This window comes from Dipodomys ordii, unplaced genomic scaffold (genome assembly GCF_000151885.1).
Source record: "Dipodomys ordii isolate 6190 unplaced genomic scaffold, Dord_2.0 Scaffold56, whole genome shotgun sequence".
NCBI classification, from domain to species: Eukaryota; Metazoa; Chordata; class Mammalia; order Rodentia; family Heteromyidae; genus Dipodomys; species Dipodomys ordii.
In genome coordinates, this window is record NW_012267272.1 from 2067279 (window position 1) to 2084840 (window position 17562).

Sequence of the window (17562 nt, forward strand, 5' to 3'; positions counted from 1 at the left end):
TAATTTAACCCTGATCATATGTAGATATTCTTAGTTATTGATCTGAAGATTGAGGTTCAAAGTCATAGAGAAACAAACATATTTAGTGCCTAGAATGTAATAAGGAAGAGCCTCACTTTTGAAGATTAGAACAATCTGTTAAAGGCTAAGCATTTTAGATGTATTTCATTGAACTTTCATACCAGTTCTAAGAAATAGTCTCTGTTATTATCCTTATTTCATAGTTAAAGACAGTGAGGCTTCAAAGAGAGTAGCGTGACCATGGTCACTTGCTGAGAAGTAGCAGAGCTGATTTCAAGGCCAGACTTCATATGTTTTTTGTTTTGTTTTGTTTTGGTCAGCCATGGGGCTTGAACTCTAGGCCTGAGCACTATCCCTCAACTCTTCAGCTCAAGGCTAGCACTGTACCACTTGAGCTATGGCCCACTTCTGGTGTTCTGGTGGTTTATTGGAGATAAGAGTCTCACTGTCTTTCCTGCCTGGGCTGGCTTTGAACTGTGATCCTCAGATCTCAGCCTCCTAAGTAACTAGGATTACAGGCGAGAGCCACCAGCGCCCGGCCATATGTTTCTATTTTAATCTCTCATTTTGTACTTCTAAAGATGATTTCTGTTTCACAGCAGTTGTTCAAATGCTTCCTGTATGCAAATCAGGTTTCCCAGTATTTTAGCACAAACTGAAAAGGAAAAGACACGTATTTGTTGAATGAGAATAAACAATGTAGTCAAATAAAATGCAGAGTTGAGAAACCTCAAAGATGAGATATTTCCAAAGAACAAAGATTGTTGAAGAATGATAGAGTACAGGACGTTGGAACTGAGGAAATGATCAAATACTCTGAGGACAGGATCTTTAACATAGGGTGAGTTAAGTTAGGGGTCTTAATATAGAGTAAAAATATGTGAATTAATTAATTATAGAATTAAACACCAGTAGCCGAAGTAAGCTAATGGTGCAAACCTGTAACAAAAGCCTGCACCCTGATTAGTCCTATTGGTGAGAAAAGAAGAGGAAGAGATGTGAATAAGTAGAATGAACTTGAACAAATGATTGGATGAAGTAGCTAGAGAACAGATCAAGGTTGCAGTTATGAGTACATTTTTATTTTCCTCCAGCAGGTTCTTTTTTACTTGTCTTCTACTTTCTATAAGTAAAAATTAGAAATAACAAGCGACCAGAATGTTATGGGATCTAAAATACATGTAGGGAAAAGTGATAGGACTGAAAGGAGAAGTGGAAAATTCAATAATGATAGTTGGGAATTTGATGCTATTTTAAAAATAATGAGTGGGGCTGGGAAGGTGGCTCAGTGGTAGAGCGTTTGCCTTGCATGCCTGAGGCCCTGGGTTCGACTCCTCAGCACCTCATAAGCAAAAAGAAAAGAGCTGGAAGTGGCGCTGTGGCTCAAGTGGTAGAGTGCTAACCTTGAGCTGAAGAGCTGAAGAACAGTGCCCAGGCCCAGAGTTCAAGCCCCATGACTGGACCCCCACCCCCCAAAAAAATAATGAGCAAAACAACTAGATAAACATTGAACACATGAACAACATATCAACCATTTTGACCCAGACTGACATATATTGCATACTGCGTCATGCCAATGACCTCAGAGTCACACAGGCTATTTTCCATGACAGATCATATACTGTACTACCAATTAAACCTCAATACATTTTAAATGGATGATTATATAAAGTATATTTTCTGACAGAATTAAACAAAAAGCAGGAGGAAAATTGTTAGTCTCTAAAATATTTAGAAATAAAAGACGTAAATACATCATGGAGGAACAAAAGACATAATAGCAATCTCTTTCTACCCTAAGAGATAGCAACCAGTATAAACTCAAACTCAAAGCAAGGAAAAACAGGAAAAAATACAGGTTAATGTAGAAACCAACAAAATACAAACCAGAACAATAGAGAAAAATTAATGGAACCAAAAATTGATTATTGGAAAAGATTAAAGGACAAGAAAAAGATTAAAGACAAAGAACAAAGGGGGAACCAATGCAATAGTCATAATCACAAGACAATATATTGAAATAATATGTACAACTTGGGAGGGGTGGGTGGGGAGGAAGGAAAGTGGAAGAAAAATGAGGAGGGGGGTGAAGGTTCAACAAGAAATGTACTCACTGCCTTACATATGTAACTGTAACCCCTCTGTACATAACCTTGACAATAAAATTTAAATACTTTTAAAAAATAAATAGGAACAAAAACGCAATATATCTTAAGTTAGGCAGAACAATGAAAAGAAAGGAGATGTCATTAGAAGTGCCAGAATCAAGGTGATAGAGGAAATTTTACTTAAGACCCCACATAATTCAATATTGTAGATAATACGAATTAACTAGGAATTTTGGAAAAGCAGACAAGTTCTTAGGAAAAAATATCAAAGCTGACTTAATAGAAAAAATGAATTTTCCTGGAAGAAATTAATTTAGTATTGAATTTTTTCCCTACACAGTCATAATCTACTCAAATGAGCTATCAAATACTTAAAATTAACTAATACTAATTCTTTGCAAATTCACAAAATAGAAATTGAGAGACTACTTTACATCCTGTTAGGTAAGTATTGCTCTAATAACATAACTAAATTTACCATAGGAAACTATGCTATACTCTTACCAAAATGGATATGTTGAATAAAATACTATCAATAAACCAACTATGTTATATACCATAATGAAATTCGATTAAAACCAGTTAATGTAATCTACTATACTAATGTACCCAAGGTCCAAGTTTACATAATTATATTACATTCAGAAAAGTATTCAATCCTCATTGATGATGACTAAAAAGAAGAGACTTTCTCAGTCCAATAAAAGGCACCTGTGAAAAATGAGTGGTTAACAGTAATTCATAACCAGTTTAAAAAATTCCGAATTGCGTGATTTCTAGAATGTACAATCCAGTGGGTCCCCTGTTGGCTTCAGATAACTGAAATAGTGGAAAGCAAAACCATGGATTGGGAAGGTGTTACCATTGCGCAGTAGATGAAGAAACGGAGACACATTTCTGCTAGGTAAGCTGCTAGTTATAAAGGTAGTGAATAGAAGAAACTGGATCCAAATTTCAGCAGCTAACTCCAGATTCTTTCACCGCCACATTCTGCTGCACTTGGCTCATCTCTTAACACCCAGCAACATTTTTTTTAAAATCTCATTTGTTAATGAGTTGGAAAAAAGAATTCTGAAATCATTATGTTAATGGTTACACACTGCATAGATTTACATTAGAATCTTGGATGATTCTTCTGCATTCTTGATTATTGTTGTTGGCCCTTTGGTGTTTTATTCCCTCACATGTTAGTTTGACCATTGCTTTTTTCATTCCTTTGTAGATTAACTAGTTAAATTTTTTTCCTCTGTGTTAAATCTCAGGCTTATTCCTAATTGTACAACCTTAACATCTTAAAATCTCTATTGTTATCCTCATTATTATTATCCTCATCATTATCATTTTATTGTTTATAACTACCTTATGCCTTGCCTTGACTTTCCCTGCATTATTTATTTATCCCTCAATCATTTGTGTTCCCGTGTGCATTGTGTGGTTTTTAAATCTTGTCTTCCCATAAATACTCGTAGCTATTTCTTTATCCTATAGGTTTGCAACTTTCTCTTTTTTTATAATCACAAAGAAGTGACTTTTGCTGGATAAACATATTGAAGGAAGGATGCTTTAAAATTTTGTTTTTATATTCTGCACAACACTTTGCATTTTTTGTATGTTAAATAAATGTAGGTTTAATTTAAGGTAAATAAAAACATTGTTTTGAAAGCAGTTAAAACTGTATTTCCTTTTAAAGAGCTCCTCTTCTGGAAGAAAAGAATATAAATAAAAGCAAAACATGACTCTGATCTAGGCTTTGCTGTTCAGGTGTTTTGATGCAGCACCAGAAAATACAGGTGTATTTTTGGAATTTTTTAGTGTGTGGTATTTTTAATTTTTTTTTTCCTTTGAGCACCAAAGTAATGGACTATTCACAAGAACATACTAACAGTGGCTTTAATGGTACAATTGCCATTGATAATAAGTATAATTAAACAGGAATCTATTCCATTTTCAAAATGTTTATTTATTTATTTATTTGGTTTCCTTATTTTAGTCCTCGGAGTTAGTAGGCTGTTATGTCAATAACTTATGTTTTTGTTAGCATGCTTTCTCTCGCAACTCTATGAGGAGAAAACCTCATAGTTACTACTTATAGTAACTCTATAGAAAATCTCTAGTTACTAGTGATTAGTAACTAGATAGAAGGCTTCATTTAAACTTGCTACTATTGGGGCTGGGAAGGTGGCTCAGTGGTAGAGTGCTTGCCTTGCATGCCTGAGGCCCTGGGTTCGATTCCTCAGCACCACATAAGCAAAAAGAAAAAAGCCGGAAGTGGCATGTGGCTCAAGTGGTAGAGCGCTAGCCTTGAGCTGAAGAGCTGAGGGACAGTGCCCAGGCCCAGAATTCAGGCCCCACGACCGGACCCCACCTACCCCCCAAAAAAAGAATATCTTTGAGATAGAGATGATAAATGTTGAAAAAATAAATAAACTTGCTATTATTTTACTTTCTCTGTTGAAACATTTCAGGAATCATTGAGATATTTTGAGGGATATGTTACTCAGGTTTTATATCTCCCCTTCTCTGGGTTTTCCTTTAGATAGTCTCCATCCCATCTGACCATATTTCTTGCTTGGAATTTTTCTTTTTCTTTTCTTTTTTCTTTTGCATCCTTAAAGCTGAGATGTGTAACTCAGTTACCTTTGAACCTTTCTGCTCCTAGCCATAAGATTATAATTATGAAGGGGAAACTGATCTTATAAGAAGTGTTTCCTAGTTGGATCTTGAGGAAGATCAGGAATAATGTATTTTTCCTTGTAAGAATAATTACACATTATGGTTTACCCATGACAGTTCTAGTTGATGAGCAAGGTCTCATATTTTGTTTGGTTTAATGTTTGTGCATGACAGACTATCATAGATTGGATAATAAATCATATGTTCATTTATTTATAAGTATTTTGAGCTGGGCGCTGGTGGCTTATATCTGTAATCCTAGCTATTTAGAAGGCTGAGATCTGGGGACTGTGATTTAAAGCCAGCCTGGGCAGGAAAGTTCATGACACTCTTACCTGTAATTAACCACTTAAAAGCCAAAAGTGTTGCTGAGGCTCTAGTAGTAGAGTGCCAGCCTTGAATGAAAAATGTAAGGGCCAGGACCTAGGCCTTGAGTTCAATTGTTGTACCGGCCTCAACTAATATTTTTCATTTATGTTGATCTAAATGTAATATATCTGTGTGTGTTTGTATTTGAGTGTATGTGTGTGCATACATATTGTTTTTTTGGAACTCTAGTGGTGATTTCTGTTTTGAATTTATTATTTTCTTTCATAACAGTGGGAATTTATATATAAACATGTACACATGTATGCATATATGCAGAGGTATATATATTCCCTGATATATATGTTTTAAACTAAAATTTTAAATGAGAATGAACAATTAAAAAACCTTTTACTGTGCCTAGAGCACAGATTCCTGGCCATCTGCATTTAGAAAACGTAAATTCTTTACAATTCTTGAAATTACAGTATTTCAAACACACCAAAGAAGAATAGCATCCCAAAGAAGTTGTTTTTGTTCATGTTGGGAATTGGGGGGGTGACTTTTTCACGTCTTACTACTTCTCTCTTATAGCATTCTGATTCTTAGATTTGTTTAGGAGGAAAGTTTAAGTTCTACTTTACTATAAGTCATTAAATGTGTGAAATTTTGGAAAGCAGGAGTGCTTTCATGAGATACCAAGATTTTACAAAAACAGTAATTGTGACTAGGAATTGTGAATGTCACTGATCTGTCCATTGATACTGTAATAAAGGAACAAAAATAAACTTTTAAAAACTATAATAAAGAAATGTGTTACAAAGATATTGTGGAACCAAAGTGTATAAAATCTAACACTTTATTATTGAGTTAAGCATTAGAGGTACCTAGTTCATGGAAAACATGTAAGGATTACAACCTTTTAAATTTCTCCCTTGTCAATTCTATTTTTCTGTGGCTATCTAGTTCATTTCTACTGTATTTTCTCTACTGGTTTGATTTTTTTTTTTAATATTGTGAAAATACCATACAGAGGGGTTACAATTACATGGGCAAGATAGTGGGTACATTTGTTATCAAGCATTGTTGCCTCCTTTTTGGTTTCCCCATACCATCCCTTCCCCTCTTGACTCCCCACCCCCAAAGCCCCCTGTCACCCCTCCCCACAACCCTCCACACCGCCAAAGTTGTAAAGTTTGTTTTTCGACATAATGTCTTGTATATCTCATTGTTGTAATGGGCCCACCTGTAACCCTATTTAAACAGCTTGTTGGTTCCCTTCCCCTCCACAAATTTTATCAACATCAAATACAGTGAAAGCAAGGCTTATACCCTGGGAGAGGTACATACAAACAACAAAGAAATCATCTTATAAATATGTTAGAAAACATTGCAAGAAAGAAAAAAACATTTGAACCCTTATCTTGGGGTTCATTTCACCTAGCATCAACTTGTCTGACAGTTTCTGTTTGTCTCAGACATATAATAGTTATTGCAAATAAGGGAAACCATGGGACCTATATTTCTTTGGGCCTAGCTTCTTTCACTTAACATAATTTTTTCCAAGTCTTTCCATTTCCTAACAAATGGGGCAATGTCATTCTTTCTGATGGAGGCACAGAATTCCATTGTGTATATATACCACATTTTTTTGATCCATTCATCTACTGAGGGCATCTGGGTTGGTTCCATATCTTAGCTATGGTAAATAATACTGCAATAAACATAGTTGGGCTGGTAGCATTAGTATAGTCTTGTTTGTGATCATTTGGGTAAATGCCCCAAAGTGGGATTGCTGGGTCATAGGGGAGCTCTATGTGGAGTCTTTTGAGGAACCTCCATACTACTTTCCAAAGTGGTTGAACAAGTTTACACTCCCACCAACAATGCAGTAAGGTTCCCGCTTGTCCACATCCCCCCCAGCATCTGTTGTTATTAGAGTTCTTGATTATTAGCCATTCTAATTGGGGTGAGGTGGTATCTCAGTGTTGTTTTGATTTGCATTTCTTTTATAGCTAGAGAGGTTGAGCATTTCTTCATGTGTCTATTGGCCATCCTTCTTTCCTCTTCAGAGAAGTTTCTCTTTAAGTCTTTAGCCCACTTATTTATTGGGCAGTTGTTTCTTTGAGGATTTGTTAGGGAATTTAATTTTTTGAGTTCCAGGTATATTTTAGTTATGAGACCCTTGTCTGTTATATGGCTAGTGAAGATCTTCTCCCAATGCATGGGCTTTCTATTGATCTTGCTAGCTATATCCTTTGCCATGCAGAAGCTCTGCAATTTCTTGCAATCCCATTTGTCCAACCTTTCTTTGATTTGTTGTGTTTCTGGGTCTCTATTAAGAAAATTTCAGCCTGTGCCAAGGAGACCTAGGGTTTCTCCTTTTCCATCCTGTAATGTTTTTAGAGTGTCTGCTTTGACTCCGAGGACTTTGATTTATTTGGAGTTGATTCTGGTGCAGGGTGATATATAAGGATCTAGCTTTAGTTTTCTACAAGTGATTAAGCAATTTTGCCAGCACCATTTACTGTCTTTCTTCCATTTTATTTTTTTAGCTCCCTTATTGAAGATTAGATGGCTGTAGGTCTATGGGTTCATTTCTGGGTTTTCAATTCTATTCCATTGGTCCTGAGGTCTGTTCTTGTGCCAGTACCAAGCTGTTTTGATTACTATGGCTTTGTAGTAGAGTTTGAAATTTGGTATTAGCTATTCAGGGTCTTTTGTTTTTCATATGAATTTTTGGATTGCCTCTTCTATTTCCTTGAAGAATGAGGTTGGAATATTGATAGATATTGCATTGAATTTGTAGATAGTATTGCCATTTTCACAATGTTGATCCTTCCAATCCAGGAGCATAGGAGGTTTGTCCACATTCTAAATTCTGTTTTGATTTCCTTTTTCAGGTTTTTAAAGTTTTCATCATAGAGGTCCTTCACTTCTTTGGTTAAGTTAATTCCTATGTATTTTATTTTTTGTGGGGCTATTACAAATGGAGTTGCTTTCCTGATTTCAGCCACGCTTTTCTCATTGTTGGCATACAGAAAAGCCATTGATTTTTGAGGGTTAATTTTATACCCTGCTATGTTGCCAAAGTTTTGAATCAGTTTGAGTAATTTGGGAGTGGAGTCCGTGGGATTCTTTAAATACAAGATCATGTCATCTGCAAAGAGGGAGAGTTTTACTTCATCTTTTCCTATTTGGATCCCTTTTATGTTTGCATCTTGTCTTATTGCTGTAGCTAGGCAGTCTAATACTAAATGGAAGAGAAGTGGAGAGAGTGGACATCCTTGTTCCTGAGGTAAGAGGAAATGGCTTTAGTTTTTCACCATTAAGTATAATGCTGGCTGTAGGTTTGTCAAAATTGTGTTGAGGAATTTTCCCTGGATTCCTCATTTTTCCAGAACCTTCATCATAAAGGGGTGTTAGAGCTTGTCAAATGCTTTTTCTGCATCTATTGAGATAAGCATGTGGTTCTTATCCTTGCTCTTATTGATGTGATGAATTACATTAATTGATTTGTGTATATTGAATGACCTTTGCATCTGTTGATATGAATCATGTTTCATTGTGGTATATGATTTTTTTTGGATGAGTTATTGAAGTAGATTGGCCAAAATTTTGTTGAGAAGTTTTGCATCAATATTCATCAAAGAAATGGGTCTATAGTTCTCTTTCTTTGATGAGTCCCTGTCTGGTTTTGGGATGAGGGTTATAATGGCTTCATATAATGAATTTGGTAATGAACTTTCTCTTTCAGTTTCATTACAGAGTTGCAGGAGTATTGGTGTGAGCTCTGCTTTGAAGGCCTTGTAGAATTCCACTGTAAAGCCATCTGATCCTGGGCTTTTCTTAGATGCTAGGTCTCTTATTGCTGTTTCTATTTCAATACTTGATATGGGCCTGTTAAGATGGTTTAATTCATCTTGGTTTAGTTTCGGCCTGTTGATATTTACTAGGAAAACGTCCATTTCTGCCAAGGTCTCAAACTTACTAGTATAAAGGTTGAGAGGTATTCCCTTATAGTGTTCTGAATCTTGGTTGTTTCTGTGGTGATGTTTCCATTCTCATCCCTGAGTTTATTTATTTGGGTTTGTTCTTTTCTTTTTCTGATAAGATTTGCTAAGGGTCTGTCAATTTTGTTAATTTTTTCAAAGGACCAACTATTTGTATTATTGATTTGTTCAATTTTTTTTGGATTCTGATTCATTTAATTCTGATTTAATTTTAATTATTTCTTTCTGTCTACTGTATTGGAGTTTATCTTTATGCTCTTTTTCAAGGAGGTTCAGATGTCTCATTAAATTGTTGGTTTCAGATCTCTCCAATTTGTTGATATAGGAACTTAGAGCTATAAACTTGCCTCTGAGCACTGCCTTTGCTGTGTCCCAGAGGAGCGGATAATTTATGTGTTCATTTTTGTTGAATGTCATGAACATTTGAATTTCCTTTCTAATCTCTTCCATGACCCACTTGATTTCAATAGTTTGTTGTTCATCCCCATGTGTTACAGGACTTTCTTTGGTGGATTTTGGTGTTGCATTCTACGTTTATTCCCTTGTGGTCTGAGAGAATGCATGGTATAACTTCAGTGTTTCTGAATTTGGACAAGTTTGCTTTGTGACCTAAAATATGGTCTATTTTGAAAAACGTTCCATGTGCTGCTGAGAAAAACGTGTATTTTGATGCTGCTGGGTGAAATATTCAGTAGATGTCTGTTAAATCTAGTTGACCTATGCAGTTGTTCAGATCTGCGGTTTCTCTGTTGAGTTTTTGCTGAATTGATCTATATCTAGTGGAGAGAGTGGTGTGTTAAAGTCCCCAACAATTAATTTTGTCTGTGTGAGATTTGAGGGAAAATAGTGTTTCTTGGATAAATTTGTGTGCTCTGTTGTTTGGCGAATATATTTTTAGAATTGTAATATCCTCCTGGAGGAGAGATCCCCTAATTAGTATACAGCGACCTTCTTTATCTCTTTGCACTAATTTTAATTTGAAGTGTATTTTATCTGATATTAGGATTGTAATTCACGCCTGTTTATGGGGGCATTTGCTTGGTAGATTTTGTTCCAGGCTTTCACTTTCAAAAGTTGTTTGTTTTTACGAGACAGGCGCTTTAGCCAACTAAGCCACAGAGCCACCTAAAAGTTGTTTGTTTTTATGGGCAAGGTGTGACTCCTGAAGACATCTGCTGGTTGATTTAATATATTTGAGGTTGCAGTAACGTTTTCAAAATTTTCTGGTATGTATCACCAGTGTTCATAACATAGACATGCTCACTTTTAAAACTTGCAACCTCATTTTTATGAGATGTTTCATAAAAATTCCTTTGACAATGTGCTTAAAATCAGACTTAACCTTTTATTAAATTAACTACATGAATAGAGTAGTGAATAAATATGACTTTGTGTTTCTGAAATGCTTTCTTTTGACTCATGTCAGTACTTTTGTTTGCCTATCTGTGTATCATAAAATTATAAATGTAGTTAGTGATTACAGAAATAAGTTCGGTTGCTTAGTGCCAGCTTAAATAATTGTTGGAACCCCGGTAATTTCTATTTTGATTCTATTTTCATTCATAACAATGGGGATTTAAAAAATTAGCTCTTAAGATGCTCGAATAGCATGTTCTATCCCATATCCCCATTTCTCTGGCTCTGAAGTGAATTGGTTTTAAAAGTGGGAGCTGTTTACAGTAGTTGATTTGATTTTAAAAAGTTGTTTTTTTTTCTTCTAATCTCAACATGAGTAGTAGTTCTTTTAAGTGTTTGCAGATTTGGAGCTCTTTGCTTTGTTTGACCTCACGTTCTGTACCTTTCCCTGGCAGATTAGTTAGGGTGCTTGTTACTGCCCTGGTTGACTGAGGAGTAAGAGTGTGTACTTGAACCAGTCCACCAGGGACCACTTTATAGCTCCCGAACCTCACTATCTTTTTCTTTCTTATAATTGGTGAACTTATCAGATAAATTTTTCTTCAGTAAATGAGATAATACATCCAAATGGATCAGCGCCTTTCCTGAAACTCATTAAGCTCCAAAGAAATTCTAGAGTGTTGCTGCTAAGACTGCATAATGAGAATTAAATAAGAATACTGTTTAACTCCTCACAGTATCTGGCTCATAATAGACACTAAATAAAAAAATATTCTCTTTATCGCCAAGTTCACATGTCCACCACATCCTGTTACTCATGAACTAGGTAACATAGATGTCTAAATGTTTGCTTTAGTCTCCAACTGCAAAAATGAAAAGCCAGAGGCCAGTATTCTTAGGAGTATTAAGGCAGAGGTTTTAGCATATTGTAGATGTGTATATAAAACTTTTAATCTCGTTTATCAGATGCTGTTGACTGAGTATTTGGATATGAAAAACACAAGTGCAGCCTCTGAACCATCAGCTCAACTAAGCTACGCCAGTACTGGACGAGAGTTCGCAGCTTTTTTTGCCAAGAAGAAACCTCAAAGGCCAAAAAATTCTCTTTTCAAGTAAGTATCACTCTGCCAGTAACATACCAAGGTGTCAAGAAGTGTTAGATCCAAGTTGAATCACTTTCTACTTTATTGACAATCATTACTTCCTCAGCTGAGATTGAAGTAATTTATAGAAAATAAATATATATTCAATTTTGTTTACTTTTTTTCTAAGGTGAAGTTGCTGCTTTTGATGTTGTCCAAAACAGATCTCTTAATAATTACGTTGCTTCTGAGGAGTTTCATATCAAATTAGGGAAATGAAACTCTCTGGTTGTTTCTGAAGAGGTTTCTATGAAATGAAAGACAGTATGTTTGCCTTGGAAAAGCCCCAAGTGCAAAGAAGTAACCTTTATTAATGAAGGTATGCAAGTCTCCCCAGCTACGCAGTAGTTGCAGTATGTTTATAGATGTTTAATAGAGGAATAAACTGGAAGATTTTTTAAAATTACTGTCTTTGCCCTATCAGGCTATGCTCCCAGAGTGTAACTCTGTTGGTAATGGCTAATAGTTACAAAATATGACTGTTAACCTTGATAGTGCCAGCAGCTACAATTGATTGTGGACTTGCTGTTTATAAGGCACTATTACTAGTTGTTTTTCTCAATCTCAGTAAAACATAATTTAGATTATGCCAAGTTTCAGTGATAGCAATTAATAAATTAATCAAGTCTTTCCTAAGTGGGAGATGAAAAATTAAACCATTTTTATGTATTATCTGATTTTTTCATTAGAGCAGTCTTATAACCAAAGGTTCTATTTTTAATCCTTTTGTACACATACAAATATTTGACATAGAGAATTAAGATTCAAAAGAATTTAAGTAACTTATATGAGGTCACATAGCTGACCACTGTTAGAAGCAAGATTTAAATCCTTGAAGTCTTAAGTACAGACCTCTGTACCTTGAGGAATTAATAGATATTAAATAAATGATATTTATAAATATAAGCAGAAATATCACCTCTGTGGATTGAATTAGTTCTTTTTTTAGTAGCTGTGGCTCTGTATCTTTTGGTTGCTTACCTTTGATATTCGTTGTTAACTTGGATTGATAGTATTCTTAGTAATTAAGGAAAGTTTCAACAGTTAATTATTTTGTGGTTTAATGGAGAAGAGATTTTAAGTGTCCCTGCCTGGAAAGAAATCCATATTGTTTATTGAATAAAAAAATTTTAAAGAGTATTATTCATGAGGTAGACACAAAGCAGTTAAAATACTTCAGGCTTCAAGTAACATCAAACCACACATTGAACACATGATACTATTGGGAAGTTCCACTAATGTGGAATTTTCATTTTTCAGTGCTACAGTATACAAAAGGCCCAGCCCTTCCCTTCTCTGTGTTTTCTATTGTGATGACTGATTTTTACATTAGTTTCATTGTAATAAAGATGATGCCAAGGAAATAGAAATAGGAAATGATTCTTTCTTGAATGTATAGGCTTTATTCTTTAGAGTAGTTTTAGGTATTCAGAATAAAGGACCAGAAAGTGCTTTGATTTCCTTTATACCCTTCGCTAGCTTTTTCTATTAACATCTTACCTTAGCGTAATGTATTTGTTAAAAATCAATGAGCCAGTATTAGTATAGCATTATTAACTAAAGTCTATGGTTTACCCTAATTGGTTCATTGTGTTATACACTTCTAAGAGTTTTGTCAGATGCATAATATCAGAATAGTTTCACTGCCCTAAATAACTTCTGTACTACATGCCTAGTCTTCCTTTCCCTCCTCCTTTACCTCTGGGAACCACCAGTCTTTTTATTATCTCCAAAATTTTGAATTTTCTAGAATGTTCTATAGCAAATCATATAGTCTTAGTTGCCTCTACATAACATATAGCGTTTTTAGACTTGCTTCTTATACTCACTGATACACAGTTAAGGTTTTTTTGCCTCTTTCTGTGATTTGTGCTACTTGGTATATTTTTGTTAATAACTATTGATGATCTGGTCTTCAATCTTTTTTGCCATTAGCGAATCCCTGCTCCCAGTTCTCCTGAAGTTCTAGGATTGTAGCTTAGGTATACTATGAAAGCAGTCCCTGGAAAGGGGAGGCAGACCACCTGGTTGTCACATAGCAAGCAAGTTCTTCTCTGTTGCTAGTTCTGCAGCAGGAGAGGGACCCATTTTCTGAATACATCGCCAAGTCACAAGGGAGTAAGGAAGCAGAACTAGTGGATAGAGGCAACTAAGAGTGGCTCAGATGTGTCTGATTTGGCCCTACATTCCCTTTCCCTTTCTTTTTCCCTTTTCCTTTCCTGTCCCCCCCCCTTTTTTTTTAAATGTGAAAATACCATATGGAGGGGTTAAAATTACATGGGCAAGGTAATGAGTACATTTCTTATCAAGCATTGTTTGTTGTCTCCTCCTTTGTTTTCCCTTCCCATCCCTTCCCCGCCAAAGTTGTAAAGTTTATTTTTTGACATAATGACTTGTACATCTCATTGTTGCAATGGGTCCACCTGTATCCCTATCTAAATGATTTGTTTTTTCCCTTCCCCTCCACAAATTATACCAATATCAAATACAATGAAAGCAGGAGTTATACCAAGGAGAGGGACAAACAAAGCAACAAAGAAATCATCTTATTAATATGTTAGAAAACATTGCAAGAAAGAAAAAAAAACATTTGAATACTTATCTTGGGGTTTATTTCACCTAACATCAACTTAACTGACCTTTTCTGCTTGTCTCAGTCATATACTAGTTATTGCAAATAAGGGAAACCATGGGACCTATGTTTCTTTGGGCCTGGCTTACTTCGCTTAATATAATTTTTTTCCAAGCCTTTCCATTTCCTAACATAGGGCAATGTCATTCTTTCTGATGGAGGCATAGAATTCCATTGTGTATATGTACCAAATTTTTTTGATCCATTCATCTACTGAGGGGCATGTGGGTTGGTTCCACATCTTAGCTGTGGTAAATAATGCTGCAATAAACATATACTAATAAACATGTTTATTAGTATAGTTTTAGCATTAGTATAGTCTTGTTTGTGATCATTTGGGTAAATGCCCCAAAGTGGGATTGCTGGGTCATGTGGAGTCTTTTGAGGAACCTCCATACTACTTTCCAAAGTGGTTGAACAAGTTTATATTCCCACCAACAATGCAGTAAGGTTCCCGCTTGTCCACATCCTCCCCAGCATCTGTTGTTATTCGAGTTCTTGATTATAGCCATTCTAATTGGGGTGAGGTGGTATCTCAGTGTTGTTTTGATTTGCATTTCTTTTATAGCTAGAGAGGTTGAGCATTTCTTCATGTGTCTATTGGCCATCCTTCTTTCCTCTTCAGAGAAGTTTCTCTTTAAGTCTTTAGCCCACTTATTTATTGGGCAGTTGTTTCTTTGAGGATTTGTTAGGGAATTTAATTTTTTGAGTTCCAGGTATATTTTAGTTATGAGACCCTTGTCTGTTATATGGCTAGTGAAGATCTTCTCCCAATGCATGGGCTTTCTATTGATCTTGCTAGCTATATCCTTTGCCATGCAGAAGCTCTGCAATTTCTTGCAATCCCATTTGTCCAACCTTTCTTTGATTTGTTGTGTTTCTGGGTCTCTATTAAGAAAATTTCAGCCTGTGCCAAGGAGACCTAGGGTTTCTCCTTTTCCATCCTGTAATGTTTTTAGAGTGTCTGCTTTGACTCCGAGGACTTTGATTTATTTGGAGTTGATTCTGGTGCAGGGTGATATATAAGGATCTAGCTTTAGTTTTCTACAAGTGATTAAGCAATTTTGCCAGCACCATTTACTGAAGATCCCTGCCCCCTTTTTGCATCATATCCATTCTAGGCCCAGGATTTTAAAAATTGAACAAACAAACTTTTAGGTCTGGGATTTTTTTGTTTGTCTTTGTTGAAATTAGGTTTTCGAGTTTTTAGATTTCATGCTTGCAATTACCATGTCTAACTTTCGACCTTTCTGGATTTGAGTTCACATATATAATACATTCAGCCAGTACTTGTGAAGTTGTATTTTTGGGAAAAACTCCAAACCCTAATTTGTTGGAGAAGAACAAATTAACTTAAATAATTATTACACATTATTATTACTGGGCAGTAATAAAACCTTTCTGACAGAAAATTAGGTGGTCACTGAAGATTTGCCTCTTTCTAATATTGGTTCCACTTTCCATGAGCCATGATTATCCGAATAAGTCTCCTGTGTTAGCAAGCCTAGGTGCCTTTGGCTATAAAACAAGGAGGTGAGACCAAATGATCTCCAGTGCCTCTTTTGCTATAAAATTTTCTCAATGTGTGACTTGTTACAAACATAAAAAGAATTCCTGAGTAGTGAAAATATATCAAGTCATAAAGGATTAAAATTTTGGAGAGCTGTAATCTGCTTTTATCACATCTGTGGAGGATTTTATTGCCCTCTTTAATTGCCCTTAGCCAAGGTTAATTAAGTGTGTTTAAGTTCTCTGCTTTTGTACAACGTGTGCTTCTCTATTTTTGTTTGACTTTTTTCTTTACCCTCTCTAATCAATAGTTGGCAGCATGTTTTCAGGAGGTCAGTGGCTTCTTTTCTGCACTTGACTGGCAGGTGGCACTTTTGAAGTACTGCACACTTTGCCTTCCTTTCAACTGTTTATGCCTCTTAGTTCTTGGTAGGGTTCAAAGAGGGGATCAGGTAACCCAAGTAATTCCCTCACACACAGAGCTTCATCTTGGTATTCATCTTTCCTGTCAAGGAATGGATAAAGGGACATAATTAAGAAAATGCTTATATTCCTTTCCTGTTGCCAGAGACCTGTCTCGTTGGACCGTTGCTCTTGCTTTATCCTGTTTACTCCTTAGTATTTAAGATTTTATGGCGTACTCCGCCTTTCCTCAGACTGTAAACCTGCCTTTGAAAATCCCAGGTTTGAAATGAAATCTCTTAGTACATCAAAGGATTTACTGTTCGTTTCTATAATTTTACCGGTTCTTTTTTTGTTATATGCAAGCTTCTTCATGAAACCGATTTGCATTCATTGTTTTAGCTTTTAGAGAGTGTTTGGGTATCATGAGTCTATCTCTGATCTTTCTGACAATTTGAACTAGATTCTAGTCGTATGAATGAACATTGTGTAGGTTGATATTTTTGAGATCTTTTGTGAGGTGGCAGATTACAAACCTAGAGCCATTGGGAACACGATTTTGTAAGACTCTCAGAGACAGTCTTACTTTTTTGATGTCACTATCTAGTGTCATTTCTAGTATACATTGTATACTGGTTCTCTAGCCGAGTGAGTTGGGAAAGCAGGCATATCTCTGCGGTGGCAGCTATTCACTGATGATTTTGGAACTGGATAGTTGCATTATCAGAATGACTTTAGAGGATGCTCTTAATGGCAGTATGTATAGGACAAATGATGATGGTTGTCTGAAGGTGAAGTGGAGAGGGAGCAGACCAGAGTAGTGCTAGTTGAAATGGAGAATACGAAAAAGATCCAAATATTATTTTAGAGGAATATTGACCAGGGAACATTGTCCCCGAGTCAGGATTTGGTGCAGCCTTTGCATAATCTACTTGAAGTGTCATGAGTGTGAAATATCAAGGAGGGCCACATAGACCAGAGCAGAATATGTGGAGAAATACATCTCCAGATACTGCTTTCTCTCCATTTATTTAACTTGTTTTTTCTCTTTCTTTGCAGGTTTGAATCATCCTCCCATGCTATCAGCATGAGTGCTTACTTGAGAGAGCAGAGAAGGGAGCTCTATAGTCGGAGTGGAGAACTTCAAGGTAGGTGATTGGATTTCTCTGGAATAATTAATTTTCTGGAGGATGAGCTGAAGCATTTGTAGTATGTGAACTTGTGGTCTGTATTCACGAAACGGTTTAAAGACTTGATTATTTCTTTTATCATTTCTACCATCTGCTGCCAAGCAGCTACAACTAATCGCTGCAGAATTTATAGACTTACTGCCATTCAAGTAGAAATTCTAAGCAAAGGAAGTAAGGCCAGACTCTTTTTGCTTAGATAGCAGATGAGTG

General features: G+C 35.8%; 1 protein-coding gene across 3 annotated transcripts in view; it reads left to right on the forward strand.

Moving 5' to 3' along the window:
* Positions 1-17562, forward strand: part of Exoc4 (exocyst complex component 4) — a 691471-nt gene that overhangs the window by 185347 nt on the left and 488562 nt on the right. For all 3 annotated transcript variants that reach the window (XM_013021696.1, XM_013021697.1, XM_013021698.1), the window contains exons 8-9: positions 11444-11589; positions 17222-17310. In XM_013021696.1, coding sequence (XP_012877150.1) covers positions 11444-11589; positions 17222-17310 — 235 coding nt within the window. The remainder of the gene's footprint in view (positions 1-11443; positions 11590-17221; positions 17311-17562) is intronic.